This window comes from Pangasianodon hypophthalmus, chromosome 28, assembly GCF_027358585.1.
Source record: "Pangasianodon hypophthalmus isolate fPanHyp1 chromosome 28, fPanHyp1.pri, whole genome shotgun sequence".
Classification (NCBI taxonomy): domain Eukaryota; kingdom Metazoa; phylum Chordata; class Actinopteri; order Siluriformes; family Pangasiidae; genus Pangasianodon; species Pangasianodon hypophthalmus.
The window spans coordinates 3348497-3366048 of NC_069737.1; the positions used below are offsets into that span (position 1 = coordinate 3348497).

General features: G+C 39.3%; 1 protein-coding gene across 4 annotated transcripts in view; it reads right to left on the reverse strand.

Moving 5' to 3' along the window:
- The window catches only part of LOC113545719 (phospholipid-transporting ATPase ABCA1), a 148509-nt gene that overhangs the window by 66622 nt on the left and 64335 nt on the right, over positions 1–17552 (reverse strand). For 2 of the 4 annotated variants that reach the window (XM_053230879.1, XM_053230878.1), the window contains exons 15-18: positions 8846–9068; positions 7685–7906; positions 343–547; positions 127–243 (exon numbers count right to left, since the gene is read on the reverse strand). In XM_053230879.1, the coding sequence (XP_053086854.1) occupies positions 127–243; positions 343–547; positions 7685–7906; positions 8846–9068 (767 nt within the window). Of the gene's footprint in view, positions 1–126; positions 244–342; positions 548–7684; positions 7907–8845; positions 9069–12676; positions 12900–17552 lie in introns of all 4 variants that reach the window. The other 2 variants (XM_034301178.2, XM_034301179.2) reach the window with 1 other exon arrangement.

Below are 17552 nucleotides of genomic sequence, written 5' to 3' on the forward strand. Positions count from 1 at the left end.
CACACTTAGGGGCAATTTATATGGAGTCACCAATCCACTTACCAACCCGGCCTCAACACAGCATTTAAATGATGCATATATTTGTATTTGATCCTGTGTGTGTATACAGTATTTGTGTTTGTGTACCATTCTGCTGCTCCAGTGCATCAAGAGGATCCGGGTCTATGTCCGCACCAGCTGGAGTCCCACACCAGTACGAGGAGGTAAATGGGAAATACCAAGGCTTGGGAATTCCATACTGCCCTGGGATTTAGGAAATAGAGAGCATTATAGTCCAGTCTTGTGGCCTCACGGTGCTGTGGATAGAATGATGTCATCATTCGCTAGTAAAGGTGTGTTCACCTGGGAAGATGTTCTCTATGTACCAGGTGAGTATCCAGTAAAACAGAGCGTCAATCAGCATCATGAAGATAGAGACAATGAAGGTGTAAGGGTCATCATCCTGAGAGCTGACCATGATGTTCTTCCACTGAATGCCAATGCCCTGCTCCTCATATCGGGCAAAATTCTCACAGCCATAACCAAATGCCACACATGACAGCAGGCTCTGCACACACACACACACACAAATAGTGCATATATACACACTATATTGCCAAATGTTTGTGAACACCTGACCATCACACTCGTATGAGAGTCTTGCCCAACTTGTCGCCACAAAGTTGGAAGCACGCAATTGTTTAGGATATGTTTGCATGCTGTAGCATTACAATTTCCCTTCACTGGATCTAAGAGTCCCAAACCTGTTGCAGTATGGCTATGCCCCTGTGCACAAAGCGAGCTCCATGAAGACATGGTTTGCCAAGTTTGGAGTGGAAGAACTTCAGTGAACTGCACAGAGCCCTGACCTCAACCCCACTGAACACCTTTGGGATGATGTGGAACGCAGACTGCACCTGAGGCCTCCTCGTCCAACTTCAAAGCCTGACCTCACTATTGCTCTTATGCCTGAACGTGCAAATCGTCATAGCCACACTCCAAAATCTAGTTGAAAGCCTTCCCAGAAGAGTGGGGGTTATTATACCAGCAAAGGGAGACTAAATCTGGAATGGGATGTTCAACATGCATATGAGTTTGAAGGTCAGGTGTCCACATACTTTTGGCCATATAGTGCACATATATACAGGCATACACTCATACAATGCATATATAGACACACATCATGTCAACCTTTTATTAAAAAATATATATTTTAAAAACAATCAGATTCATTCATTTTCAAACATATATCTGTATAACTCTTCATTTTGTATTATGGGTATGCAAACTTTTTCTGCTTTTTTTTTTTTTTTTAGCTTTTTTTTCTGTCGTCCACGTCAGTTTGACACCAAAAGTATAGACAAACTGGCATTTTTATTTCTGGATATTTCCATGGGCCAACTTAAATATGTTTACTGATCTTCACCCAAAAACAACATGTAAATGCAAATGGTCGCCTGGTGTTTTTCCGGTCATCAACTGTCAGGTTTCACTGAGCCTGTGTCCACTGTAGCCTCAGATTCCTGTTCAAGCCTGACAGCAGTGGAACTCGATCTCCAGTGGAACTGGTCTTTTTATTTTATGACTTCTACATTATTGAGTCAATACAAAAACATTATAGATTTCCAAACATTAGTTTTCCAGCATAAAATGAAATGTTGCAAAAATATTTGAAAGAAATCATATTATGTAAGATACCACTTTTCAGACAAAAAAAAAACATAATGAAGGCTGCTGGGTTTTGCTGCAAAAATAAGAAGAAAGTGCGACAGTCAAAGTCTCCAGAAGAACTGTGGCTGGTTCTACAAGATGCTCAGTAAAACTTACAGCTCATTTCCTTATAAAACTGCACACACTGTACCTGAGACTAATAATTTTTTTTAAAGCAAAGGATCGTCACACCAAATATTGATTTTGTTTCATTTATTGCTGTTTACTGCTCTTTATAGTATTTTTTTAAATGTAGAAACATTTAATTTCATTATTTTTGAAGGCGTCTTTGCTCTATAGCATTTCCTTGCATGTGCCCAAGACTTTTGCACAGTGCTGTATATGAACATACTATAGGCACTTGTTTGTGAATAACGACACCTAAGCAACATCCCAGTAAAAGTAGATAATGTCAGTTATTCATGGGAGGAAATTTGCATGAAGGGAACTGAATCTTCTTACCACGGGGCGAGAGTGTGAAGATTTAATAAATCATCACTAAGACGACAGGTTTAAATCACACGTTCTACTCCAGAATTTCGCAAAGTAGCAGATGATCATAAAAACGCTGTTGTGTTGACATCTTGCCTACTTGAAAATCACATCATTGCATATGCATGCTGCGGATATATGTGTTTTATCTGGGTCTACATGAATCTACAAGGGCAAAGATGCCACATACATACAGTACATACAGATATGGAAACATAAATGAAATCACCTTTCACATCTGCCCCAACTGAACACACCTTTCTGAGAGATCCTTACGGCAACCTAGCACTTGGTAATTCTCAGACACACACACACACACACACACACACGCACACACACACACAGTGGGCAGGTGTGTAATTGTGTTTGGCATGCCAGCGGTGTGCCAAGCTCTCTCTGACTCTCCCCAAGGAGATGTAGTCCCTTGACTGTCATTAATATAAATGTAAATTATTCTCCTCATCCGAATGCAGTTTTGTGAATACGATATCAAAACAATGGCACTGCTATGCCTTGCCCTCAACAGGAGTGCATTCTTTCCCCAGATAAAAAGCACTCTCCTCTAAGAGACAGAGAAGAAAGGACAATGCGAGAGTAATACAGTCTGGAAACAATGCGATTGTGTGTAACTAATGATTCAGCACTCTTCTGATAAGATGACTCCAGATTTTATTTATAATTAGTAGCCTAATTTAAACCATTATGATCCTGACCAGGCAGTCACTAAGGATGAAAGAATCACCACTGTAAATGCATCACTGCATGTTCATATTAATAAACATGGACTTTCCTTGTCCTGCAAGCTTCATAACTGATAGCTCGCTCACACCCACAAGAAAGGATTGCAATCACAATGTACAATAGTTTCAACTGTGAACCTTTCTGGCACGCATTAAAAAAAAATAGCACCCTGTATTCATATCTGTATTTGTATCTGTTTAAACATATGATCGGAATAATGTATTCGTACTTGAGCTCATCCCTACTCTCAGCAGGTTCACGAACTGCCTTGTGGCAATTTCTTCCGCAAAAAATAAAAATGTCCCCTCATATCGAGTGCTTCTTATCCTTTCTGCCCAAGTCCTCCTACTGAGATACCAAACCATCGCCAATGAGGATATATTAATGCTAAAAACAACAACCACTCATTTCGTGTTATTTCTAATACAATCAGTGTGCTATGGTATTTAGCACAGGCAGTGTTATTACCTTTTTTTATTGTTTTATTTTTTACAAAATTATGTGTTAAATGTGTGTTAAAATCTACACATAGTCTGGTAGTGGATGCTGTTTCAGCTTAGTTACACAACTTTCATCTAACCCTGATTTGTAAAAAATGACAAGTAATGTAGATTTGAAGGAAGGTGAACCTCCAGCTACAATGTGATTGGACTATTATTAAAAGATTATTAAAAAATTATATTGTTGTTTGTCATACTTATTTTTCCACAGTCTAAAACAACAAAAAAGGGCAGCCAATACAAAACAACTGTTAAATGTTTATATAGTGTTTTGTTGATAGATGAAAAATAGTTTGTCAAAGTTTTTTCTCTGACAAAAATGAAAAATGACTAATTAATAATTGGAATGCTATACTAAACTAAATCTAACTTAGCTGTCTAATGCTATTTATACCTACCATTTCTAAGTCAAGTGTATCTAAACTTTTGGTTTGGTACTATGCATAAACCCACACACACAAGCAGCATTGTTCACATATTTGCCTGTGTATTTTTTTGTACATCTGGATGATTAAAAGCATTGATGGCATGTCAAAACCAAAACACCCTGTCCATCAGGTTCCCAAATTAAACTGTAAAATGTTTAGCAATTTCATGCACAGCAAAGTTGAACACACTGACAAGCGCTGTCTCTTTTAAAGCTTTCTGCTGTTGTCATGATTGTTGTCATTATCTATGTGTCAATTCGAAAACTCTGACCTTACTTTTAAAAGTATTTACCAATCTAGAAGATCCATGAGGCAAGACAGTCCTTTTGTTAGGTTTGAAGAATACATGAGAGGTTTTTAAAATTCAAACACTAGCTATAATGGATAAACCAGTTAGCATAAGTATGCAATAACTGTCTAGAATCATACATAAGTATGCGATTTAAGACAGCATTTGTTGTTAGTTTCTTTAGTCAGATGCAGACGTGTTGTCTCTTTGACTCTTTATGTTGGGACTGCACCATGTGGCAGCCATCTTGTGTACGCGTAGTGAGAAAGCAAGTCTAATCCAGGCTTTGGTGTGCTTAGTGTTGATGTGTAAACAGCTTAATTGCGGTTCATCATAAACATATCCTACACAATGAACTACTCACAATTTTAGCTCACTATCTAAAATATTTCCGACACTCTACAGATCTCTTAGGCGGATAAACGCAGCTAATCCATCCGTTTGGCAGAAACCGGGTAGCGGTAGCACGCTAGCTAAAACCTACACCAGTGTATGAAAAGACACAAATGAGGTGAATAGATTAAGTTTGAAATACAAAAACACAGAGAAACTCATCAAAACAACCCTGTTAATCACTACTGGCTAGCATGAGTTCTCTAAATCAACAACTTCTCCACTGGCGAACAATGATTTTACAAAAAAAATGTAAATAAATTTGTATGTGCAGTTGAATTAAATTAGTGATTTAAACCTGACAGTGTAATCCGTATATAGAATTGCAGTAACTCATCACTAATTATACAATTTGAAGTGGATTACATTATAAACAAACTCTGGAGCTCACACAGGATTTTTCAGAACTAACTGGATTTTCATGAATACCACATTTCTTGTGTAACTTCTCCTGCAACCGATTTACGAATAGATTTCTTCTAATCAAGCTTGATAAATGAGGCTGATTGTTAAATTTGTCATGTATCTTCTGGCTCTTACTATAATTCTTTCTGCCTGTCATTGTTCCTTGCCTTTCTCTCTCTCTCTCTCTCTCACACACACACACACACACACACACACACACGTAGTTGTGACACATGCCTAGAGTGATGTGGACAGTGTATTTTTCTCTTATTCAGAGGCACAATGACTCACTCACTGACGCTTTCTGTCAAAAGATAGGACCTGTCATTAACACAGAGAGCTGGAGGCAGAGTCACGTAACTGTCCTTCCCGATCACATATACACACATGCACACACACACACACACACACACACACACACACACACACACACGTACATGCACAGGCACATGCACGTAGAGACAGAGCAAGTAGGATGTGCCATTTCTGACCAATGAAAACAAAGACATATACCATACAATTAACACACACACACATACACACACCCTGCAGCTATGGGCTGAAATACACAGCATCATTAGACAACACAGCGATAAATCTGTGCAGCCATAACGAGGGTGATGTGTCAGTCTTAATCCGACACAATGAGAATCTTCCGACTGCACTGAGCCCACACTAACACACACACACACACACACACACACACAGTGTTTTCTGTGTCTGCAGGCATGCAGTGATGAAGATTAAAATGCTCTCTCCTTCGTTTTCTCCTCCCTCTATCTAAAGGACACTCCACAGGATGAATAAGCAGGACGTGAGCTAAAGGTCACTTGGATGAGGCGAATCGAGAGTGAAGCCACTACGCACCATTTATTACTGCTCTCCACCTCAAAGGCCAAAGCACCCGCCTATTACTCTTGATTTGGCGCAATAGCCGCTAGGCTGACCATGCGTGGAAAAAACACTACGTCTCACGCTCTGATGTGTTCCACCCACGTTCTCATCACATGAGACAAAGCGCTCGGGTCTGCCTTTTCATTATCATTCTCAATGTGAAGATTTTCCCAGTATGAATGTGTGTAACAAAAAAAATTATATTCTGAGCATTATTTTCTTATCAATTTATGTCTCTTCGAAATGTAACATCATTCATGTTTCAAGCCATTTGGTAATAAATGTTCCATCTAACCTGGACTGTGACTCCCAAAGAAACAGATACAAATAGTTTAATTCTATTATTTAGAATTTAGTTTTTAGTTGTATTCATATAATTTATGATTTTATTTAGGGACTGGCATCCCACTGGTGTATTCCTTCCTGACTGATGTTCATGGGATATATTCTGGATCCATGATCCTCACGACCCTGACCAGGATAAAGTGGTACTGATGATGAATGAATGAAGGGATTTTATAGAATTTTATTAATGATTAAATGAAATTGCCTAAATTATAACAAAATGCATTAAATCTAAACCCAACAAGTATTACAGTCAATCTAAAGCCATATAAATATATACAGCTGAGTGCAAAACATGACTGCAGCTTCTGCTTTCTGGATGAAGAACGAAAAAAAAGGACCCCAATTTTACAATGCATATATGACAAATAGGATTTGAAAATAAATTCTACAAAAAGTAAACAATATCATTAGACAAACACAAGGCAAAATCAACAGAAAATAGTTTTGTCATGACCCTTTTGGTCCCTAGAGCTGATGTGAAAAAGCAGTGTATGATATCCGGCAGATTTGTAACTATCTGTGTCTTTAGTCCGCATTTTCTATCCCCTGATTTTTTTTCCCTCTTTAAGGCAAGTGCTTGTGTTCAAAGGTAGTCTTGACGCTATTGGAAAAAAAAAAAAAAAAAAAATGAACTACACACTGGTAACATGCCTAATTTGAATGGAACACTCAGACTCTGACTTAAGCATGCGCATAACCCAACTCTGAATACATGTAACTTTCTCCGCATAAATACTGATATAACTTTGGGACTTGATTCATGGCCCTTAATGTCTCATTGTTTTTAATTACATTCCTTTCTCTATTAATTCCTAAGGGTATGAAAAATTTTGCACTCTAATACAGCAGTCTATAGTGATCAAGCTAGCTAATTTTAGTTATGTTTAACTTCTTAGTTTGCTTATCTTATGTAGCTAAGGCAGTGGTGGCTCAACGGTTAAGGCTCGGGGTTACTGAAGGCCGGGGGGTTCAAGCACTGCCAAGCTGCCACTGTTGGGCCCTTGAGCAAGGCCCTTAACCCTCTTTGCTCCAGGGTGCCATATCATGGCTGACCCTGCGCTCTGACCCCAACTGCCTAACAAGCTGGGATAAGCGAAAAGAATTTCACTCTGCTGTAACGTATATGTGACATATAAAGGCTTCTTCTTCTTAAGTTTAACTTTCAAACAATTAACTAGCTAGCTAGCTAGGTTTCTTTAAGTTTGCCTTCCTAATTGGTTTATCTTATGTCTTTTGAACAATTAGCTAGCTATTATAGGATTTTTGATAGCACTCGTTTTAAAGGTATTACTATCTGAGTGAACCAACAGAAATATAAATAATAGTAGAATACACCTAGTATCCTATGATAACATGGTCATTAAAGACAAACTCGAGATGACATCAGTGACTTCTTTAATATGATGCAGGATATGTACCTCTAATCACATTAGCATTTAAGTTATTACCATAGCAACAACAGTGGTAGTGGTAGGATTAATGAACACACAAACACATAGACTCACCGTGGCGAGCTTAGTTCGGAAGGTCATGACGTCTCTCCAGGCATAACAGAGCACATGGGGCAGGTAGAGAAGGAAGTAGATAAGTCCACCACAGGCGGCAGCCAGATTTGCCCGTGAGAAAAAGACACTGATGAAGAAGCACTGCATGACTGTGGCTATGCAGAACACCAGCAAGAACACGAAGATCACTGACGGGTCGCTATATCTCAGAATCTTCCCATACTACAGACAGAGAGACAGATGCAGAAATACAAAAACGACGTACTTTATGTACATACACACATATGCCTTTATAAAGAAGTTGAATGCATAAAGGACATGAAGGACATGGAGGCCAGGGTCAAGGCCTCAGAACTTTCCAAAACTAGCACAATTAGAATAATTCATGCTGTAGAGGGTGTGTTGCAGCTAATGAAAATGTGTGCTTGTTGAGCCCACATCAGCTGACACACAGACGATAAGGCTTTCTCAGCATGTCACAATTAGAAAAGAGACGCAACGACATGACACCGGGGACTCACAAGCGCAACGTACAAAAGCAACTGATTGCTAATGCGTGGGGTGCTGAAAAATGACACGGCGATGAGAATGGGAAAGGGGGAGAGCAAGGGGGTTTTGATTAAAAAGACTCATTTGAGATGATTAGACAAGACCTTGGCATTGTGGCTGTGGAAGGGAGGGTGTGAACAGCTTGCGAGAGAACGTCTGAAGCTGAGAATTATCAGCGGGTCATGGAGCCATGGCTCTCGTATGCTCGTGCCTGCTGCTTCAGATGATTAACCTCCACATTACAGAGCCACACGGCCACCTTCCAACACTGGAGCTGTGCTGCTGTGGGCCTTTCGGCAAACTGACCCCAAAACACCTGGCACCTCCGAAGGTCAGCATGCTTAAAAAGAGCTGCGGCTGAACCACCTGACCTTGGAACAGGTGTTAGATTTAGCCTGTTGGGAAAACTTAACCCTCAGCATATTGTTTGCAATGCTAATAAGCTGCATTGTTGTGGCTAATAACAATCAAAAAGAAACTCTGCCTTACTTTCCATTTGAATTGTTCCTGTTAGATTTTTTTTTTCAGGAAAGAACGAGTTGTTTTGCATCACACATCTCCAGTGTTGTCAAAATGGCTGCTGTTAAATCACAGCGAATTAGTGCTAATCACCTTGAGGATGCCTGTGAGAAGAAGTGCACTGATGCAGAGAGGGATGAAGCTGCTGATGCTCCAGCTCAGCCAGTAGATGCTGCTCTTCAGGCCCATCATTCGAACCGTCTCCTTTAGACGTGCCTCCTTTTCCTGCACCACCCCCTTCACTATAAGCGCTACCGAGTAGATCCATGCTAATGTCATGTACATGGGCAGGGAGCGTGATAATGAGCGTAGGAACCTATACACACACAGAAATTCATACACACACACCTTACTATAAAAATGCCCTAGTATGAATACTATTGGAGTATATCCTTGCTAATAATATTGCTACAAACCCTAACCTTATTGGAATAGATCCACGCTAGCCTCTAGCACAACATGTAAATATACACCGATACTGACACACACACACACACTATTTTAAGGGTTCTTTGAGTAACTCCATGTATTATGTACTATATATTTGCACTTCTGGTTAGATGCTATCTTGCATTTCATTGGCTCTGTACTCGTACTCTGCACAATGGCAATAAAGTTGAATCTAATCTAATTACTATGAATGCAGAGCTCCAACTAGAGTTAACACTTGCCAACACTATTGCTAGTTCTCTATGGGCCTGTTTAGAACATAGCCAGGCTAGTAATAAACTGAAAGGTTTATAGTGATTCACAACCTTTTAGTCTAGAATAAGCATAATTCTAACTCTCTTTCCAGCTAGCGCTAATTGTAGTTCCTGTAAGAGTTTTCAAGGGTTGTCAACTCAGTGTGACCAAATCCCTGGAAACCTTTTATTGATTAAAGTGGATTTTTTTAGTCCTGTTACTCTAGCTGTCTAGAAGGACCGTTAACCTATAGCTTTTACTATATTTTTTTCCCCAGAACTTTTGTAAAGAACCTATGAATGACAGAGGGAATTATCCAAACGGACCACCATTTGCAGTCACAACCGGTCAAGTAGAAACCAGCTCAACTTTTTTCTCCATGGGGAAAGTTAGCTTCTTATTGTATGCATTCCAACAAAGAGTATGGAACAAAAAAACAGATAAGAAAGAGCATACAACATTAGTAGACAAGGTATTTATAAACATAGGTATAAATGTGTAAAATAATAGAAGTACAAAATTAAACTGAATACAAAGTTTAATCACTATAGCATCAGATTCCCCATCAGATTATTTGCTATTAACAAATGTCTTACAGCAGATTATGTTGTATTTTTTTCTGTTAATAAGCACAACACCACCACCAACATCTGTAAGAAAAATACACAGAATGGTATGAAGAAGAGAAGCTGGGGCTGATTTCTTTCTAGCCCAGACTGTAGATTCAGTAACAGTCTGGTCAGGTGATTATGCCCCCATAGATTTGATCTCCATTTGGGCTAATTGAGAACGAGCATGAATTTTATCATCTGTTTTTCCCCAAAATGCGTTTGGAGAAACTAAATAGTAAATAGACTAAGGACAGGCTGTCCAATCAAAAGTACAAATTACACAAAAGGACAGATGAGAGGACAGAACCATAAGTTAAGTATTTTTTTTTAAATAAAAGGTTAAAATTTTTCTGTTTACCATGTCTGGTATAGAGGAAACACAGCATGAACATTATGAATGACGTGAGACGTCATGATAAAATCCAATGCTTTGCCCTAATAGTTTCATTGTCAAGCTTTTTTTTAGCTCTACCATCTATTATCACCAGTGGTGCAAAGAGATGAGTTTTCAATCGAGATTTAAATGACAAAAGGGGAAGTGAATTGCACAGTCTCGGAGCTGTGTTGCTAAAATCTGTACCACCCATGGAGGTCATTCTGAAAGTAAGGACCTTGAGGAGTGTCCTCTCAGTAGGGCACATGAGAGGATTTACTGGTGAAGAAGCTCAGACAGGTAGTGTGAGGCAAAGCTTTGTAGGCAAGATAGATAATCTTGTATTGTTCAGTTAAAACAGCTCAATGTTGATTGAATATGGTAATATAAACACACGTGTATTTGTTAAATAGACATGTACACTCAGCAGCCACATCGAACCAATCATGTGGCAGCAGCGCAAACTGTAAAATCATGCAGATGTAGGTCAAGGGCTTCAGCTGGAAAAATACAGCCTCTGATTCGTGTTCCTGGATGACATGAGTGGATGTTGATGTGGTCTTCTGTTGTTGTAGGCCAGCCACCTTAAGGTTCGAAGTGTTGTCTGTTTTGAGATGTTTTTCTGCACAACCCGGTTGTAAAGAGTGCTTATCCGAGTCAGCTCGAGCCAGACTGGCCTTTTTCCTCTCTCATCAACAAGGCATTTCCTCCTACAGAACTGTTGCTCACTGGATGATTTTTGCTTGTCACACCATTCTGTATAAACTCTACACACTGTTGTATGTTAAAATCCCAGAAGAACCAATAACATTGTCACGGTCAAGATCACTGGGTTCACAGTTTTCCCCATTCTGATGTGTGATGAAAACATTAAATAAAACTCTTGACCTGTATCTGCATGATGTTATACATTGCGCTAGAGACACATGATTGGCTGATTGGATAATTGCATAAATGAGCAGGTGTACAGGTGTTCCTATTAAAGAAGCAGAAGAGTGTAAAGTCAAAGTACACATACACTGCTTGAATACATGCATGGAGTGAACATATCACAGTATAACACCATCACTTCTACCCAGACAACATTAACACACTTCAAATCAGCATGAAATTCTCATTTAGAGCTAGTTCATAATAACCACACACACACTCTTTCTCACACACACACATACACACACACACACACACCACTTAAGAGGCAGCACACTAACTCAATTTAGTCTGATTAACGTTAATAAACGGCTGATTGGCTGGCTAGGCCATCATACTGATGGGCGCATTATCATTCCTCCCACTGCTGCGATATGAATTATATTTACTACAGCTTTCTCCAATTAAACTGCGCAGAATTGATTTAGCCGTCTAAACGAGAGAACGGTCTCTTTATTCTATTCCAGCAGCATTACAGAGGCCTTCAATTTGACTCCTAATAATTCATTAAACGGTTCTTTTAATGAAAGAGAGGAATGAGGATGTCCTCTGCGGAGGAGAATGAAATAGTGCCACTATGTCAGACCGTAAAGAGATCTGTTCTCGTATACGTTCTGGATGACTCGAGGCATTTTGGGAAACAACAGGATAATATGATCCTAACTGTTAGCGAGAGGATGCAAACATGAGCTCAGAGCACCAAACTCTATCTTCTGTACCACTAAATGAGATGTTTATCCCAAAAGTGAGTGAGATTTTTATGACAGAGGAAGTATTGCTGAAAAAAGGGCCCCAGCAATGGGTTCTCTGGGAAGTTGGAGCTTATCACAAATCAATTGCACCATGCACCATCAATTAACATAATTACACAATTCAGGAATCAAAGTTCAGGGTCTGATTTTTTTTCTTTTCTTTTTTCTCGCAATTTCATATTAATGTTCCTGTAATTATTTCCTCTGAGAGCAAGAGCGACAAACCCACAAAGCACAGACCACTTCATGAATGAAGGACCACTCAACCTGAACACTTAATACTTTCCCCAGTGATATTAAAAAGTGGGGCTTTTTCTCAGAGCTCTCAAACAATGCAAATGTGCTGAATTTCATTTAGCCTTCACTGAGTGAGGAATTGATTTGATTTTTTATTGTTATTCAACAATGCATGAGCAATGAGGCTAAAGTATTACGCCAATTTTATAATTAGCATCCATGCTCTGTGGGTAATGCTGATTAATCGACTGATTAACTGATTCTTTGATTGATAAATGATTCGGTTTTATTCCGATTCATTTTTGATTGATTGACTCTCATCGATAGCCACACTGACCTTCAGCATTATGCTAATCAGCGCACACGGCACCATTAGCAGAACCATGTTCTCCGTGAACCAGGAGAACCAGAGTGCGCCATTTCTCACGCCCACCACTCGGAGAACCTCCTTCAGCCGCAGCTCCTTCTCCAGGACAAGACCTTTGATGGTCTGGCACACTGTGTACATGTAGGCCAGCACTAGGAACATTGGCAGGGTGGTGGCGATGGATGACACAAAGCTGTGAGAGGCATCAGACCAGTCAGAAGTCATGTAACACACCCATGCTATGAATCCTATGAAACCATTTCGGTCAATCCTGCAGAATTATTTGCACCCTTTGAGTCATATGTACAGAATAATGCCACTGCACCTCTTCCTATATGTTGTATCTAAAACAGTTGGAGACACTAGTAGAACATCTTGGACGGTACATGCTGAACACTTAAAATTTGCGCATAAGAACTGCCCTTTAAATTCAGACCACAGAGTTAAAATCTCGGAACAGAGACTGAGATGATCACTGAAAACCATTTTGTAACCCAAAACATTTCTGTTTTGATTCAGATGTATTTTTGTGCTACAGGTGTGTCATTGGAGCAAGCTTTTTTTTTTTTTTTTTTTTTTTTTTAATAACTTTCAGGTGGCCGGGAATGGGCAAGCCATGTTTGTTAACATTGGAGAATATTGGGTGCTGTACGACACCTTTAGAGCGTTCATTAATTCCGGTTAGCATTACTATGATTTAAATTACTAGTCTGTTTATATTTTAGGAAACTAGAAAATACTGTAAGCAGGTACAAAGTAAAATAATCGCTGCGGGAATAGTCCAACTTTTGGCAGGAGTGGGAGGGAATGGAATTAAAATACAGTCCAGCATACACCTAGTTTGGGCGTCTGTTTATCTGGTTTATCAGTCTACAGCCTACAACATCCTGGTGCTTAGCAGAATGTCTGCAGCTATTAATTTTCACAAGAACCCCTGGACCACCTGCCACAGAACCTGTTTTTGCTAAACATTTATGGCAATTTTAAGACCACTGGATCATTCTTTTATGCTTCCCACATGTACCCTTGCATCCTGGCAAAAATGTTAAATTTCCTGACTTTTTTTTTAAACTATTGTGGCCCTTATTGTACTTAATGGTATTTAACTGCATTATGATCGAAATTACATGAATTGAGCCAGTCATCAAACTGGTTAAAAGCTAACAAAGCATTAAAAGCTATTTAGTTTGGTGGTGACGGAAGGAATTTCAAGACATTTAAAGACATTTTGAGATGCTTTTCTGCTCAGCACAGTTGTAAAGAGTGGTTTCTGAAATACTCAAACCAGCCCATCTGGCACCAACAATCATGCCACGGTCAACGTCACTGACATCACATTTTTTCCACATTCTGATGTTCGATGTGAACATTAACTGAAGCTCTTGAGCAGTATCTGCATTACTTTATGCATTGCAGTGCTGTGACATGATTGGTGATTGAATAATTGCATGAATGCGCAGGTGTACATGTCTTCCTATAATGAAATGGTGTCCCAAATCTTGTCTAGTATGTAGTGTTTGGTTTATACCTTTTTCTCCCCATTGTTTTGAAGTATGGTAATAAATTCGTAGTCCTTTGGATACCCTTTTGTGTGTAATGTACTTTTGCAAAATCCTGAAAGTGTTACTGAAATTATGAGACTTGCTACTGTGTTACTTTAAACAAAACAAAGGAGATTTGTGCAAAGAGCTGATAATAGAGCCGGACTATAGATAAGGTACAATCTGTGGTATTGATTCTGACAGCATGGCGCTCTCTCTCTCTCTCTCACACACACACACACACACACACACACACACACACACACAGAAGATTGTAGAGAGTCTGAAATGATCTCTCCTATGTTTTTAATTAGAGCTGGAGTTTCTTTATGGATCAGAAGACAGCAGTCCTTTCATATAGCATTCACTCCCTGTCCATCTCTCTCTCTCTCTCACACTCACACACACACACCATATCTCTCGCGGCCCATATTTCTCTGTCAGCGTGATGTATGGCTTGATGCTGTTAGGATACAATAACAGTAGATTAAACAACCTTCATAAGGCCACTGAAATGTCAGGTTGAAATCTGCGCTATATCCTGTGTAACAAAGTGCTGTCTAGGCACAATTAGCCGTCTGTGTGTATATATATAAAACACACTCACCGTTTGACAGCCAATACTCTTTGTAAATAAAGTGGAATGAAACCCCCCACACACCCACACACACACACTTTTGCATCTTTGTCTCTGTCTTTTTCTCCTCGTCTTACTTGTTCTCTGTTTGCGAGCTCACTTTGAAGTGCGATTTGTTACGCGAGACTGAAACATCACCATTACAGCACACCATGGTTCTTTAAAAAGACACTCGATTACGGATGGAGAGTGAAAGAGGAGGCAGGAGAGACATGATACACAGAGGTGTAGGGCTAGTCCTTAGGGAACACACAAAAAAAATTTAATATTATAGCTCACACACGTGTTAATTGTAGATTAGCGCGAGTCCTGTGGGATGGAGAGAAAACTATTTAAGAGATGAGAGGAACTTATTACCAAGCACTTATCCATCCCTAATACAGCTCTATTGTATCCACACACACACACACACACACAAGCACATAATCCTATAGATAAACCTGGATAGACAGGTACATGTTTCTAGACTGTTAGACCAGATTTAAGTCCTCTTTCATTTGCTGTTTTTTTTTTTTTTTTTTTGAGTAATTGAGTCATTGAGTAAAAAATGAATAAATAAACAGATGAAATGCTACTCTTGAGAGACCAGTGATCCTGACCCTTTCTGCTTTCGGGACTTTCCTGATCCATCCTGATTCCTTACATCTGGTTAGAGTTTTCATCACTTGGAAACCACACACTACTGCTGAGGATGGCCCCATATGGACAGCCTAAAGTTACATGAGATTACTGTGGATTGTACCACTTAGAAACCATGATGATGGCTTTGGACTGCAATTGATACGAACAGTTTTACTACAGTTGCTATGATAGCTTTAGTACTGTGTTTGCCATGAACAGTTTTGCACTCAAGTCTCCATCAGTGAACAGTTCAACAAAATAGACTCCATGGTAAAACTATAATGAATTTCTTGTTTACACAATTGCACTATTTGTCCATGTAGTACACAGTTACAGAAGGGATTTATTTATAATTGCACTATCCGGTGTCACCTAGATGAGGATGGATGGACCCTTTTGAGTCTGGTTCCTCTCAAGGTTTCTTCCTCATATTGTCTCAGGGAGTTTTCCTCCCCACCCTCACCTCTGACTTGCTCATTAGGGACTAACCTAACTTCGTCTTTACTTAGTGGAAACCAGCATTATAACATTCAGCAAAGGTTGGCCAACAAAGACTACTTAGAAATTGAATTAGAAGGTTTCAGTATTGTTACTATATAATGATTTTTGGAAAGGGTGGACTTACAGACAGCTATTTTTCAAGGTTGACTGAGAAATAGGGCTGTAACAAAACAATAGAGGCTGTAATAGAGACTCAGAGTTGGCCACTTAAGACCAAAAGTTACATCAGTATTTACACAGGAAAGTTATGTGTATTCAGAGTGGGGTTATGCCCATGCTTGTTAATTTTCTGCGCCCCTCATTCAGATTATGCAAATTACAGTGCTGGCACTTTGTAATAATCAGAGGTAAAGCTGTAACTTATAGCTGTTTTAATGTAAGTGATAACAGGATAATGTGTTTGAAGAAGTTTCACAACATTAAACGTAGCTTTAAACAGATAAAAAGTACAACTTGACATCCTGATGAAAAATGTTTTATTTGTTGGCAAAGTGCTGTGGTTTAAGAGGAGTAAAATGCTTCAGGATGTGCTGTTATTGGTTCTTCAACTTAGAGCTGCCTCACACCATCCTGTCTGACTATTTTTCTATAACAGTGTGCCGTGTTCTTTTATTCCTTACTTAGACATGGATTTATCTAAACATACAGAATTTTAAGGGGTGTACTTATACTCTGGGGTGAAATATTATATATATATATATATATATATATATATATATATATATATATATATATATATATATATATATATATATATATAATTTATTTGCTAAAACGTAGTCAAGCATGTGTTGTGTGCCTGCGAGGTGTCACACGCTTCCGCACCCCAAACTTTCCAAAATAAGCTTTATGAATCCTACTTATTATTCACAAGCCAAGCGAGCAGACGCTGGTCCGGTCCAGTGAGACCCGACTTTCATCTGAATAAACCATACCTTAAGAAACAAAGAACATTACACAGACTTATTTCAGGAGGATGAGGATAAAACGCGTTCATTTCAAACTTATCATCCCTCGGATATGGCACGTCACGTAGCAAATGCTTTCTGACGGGCAGGAAAAGCAATGAGACACCCAAGTGCCTTAAATTACATTTGAATTTCAGATGAGGCATTTTCTCAGCAACACTACATGTTTACACACGGAATGACAGAGAACACATTTCCAATTTTATTCTCTCTCTTTCTTTCTCGCTCTCTCTCTTTTGTTTCTTCTTTGTGTATAATTTATGAACGAAATGGCTGTTTGGGAGCATTAATAATTGATGCTGGCCAGCTGTGTCCACTGGGACAAGGAGGGAAAATGGCTGAGGGAGCCGGAGGATTGCTGGGTTTTATGCTCTCTATTCATCTCTTTTGATATCTCTGGTTCTCTTTCTGTCACACACACCGGATCAACGTGACCTTGTTGTTTTGCAGTGGCCACTAAATGAAGTCGGAGAACTTGGAGAAAGAAGGGATTTGTTCTTCATTACCTGTCCATCATTCCTGTCTCGGTCTTCTGCACTGTCTCTGGGGAGATCGGAAGTGCTTATGGAAAAAAAAAG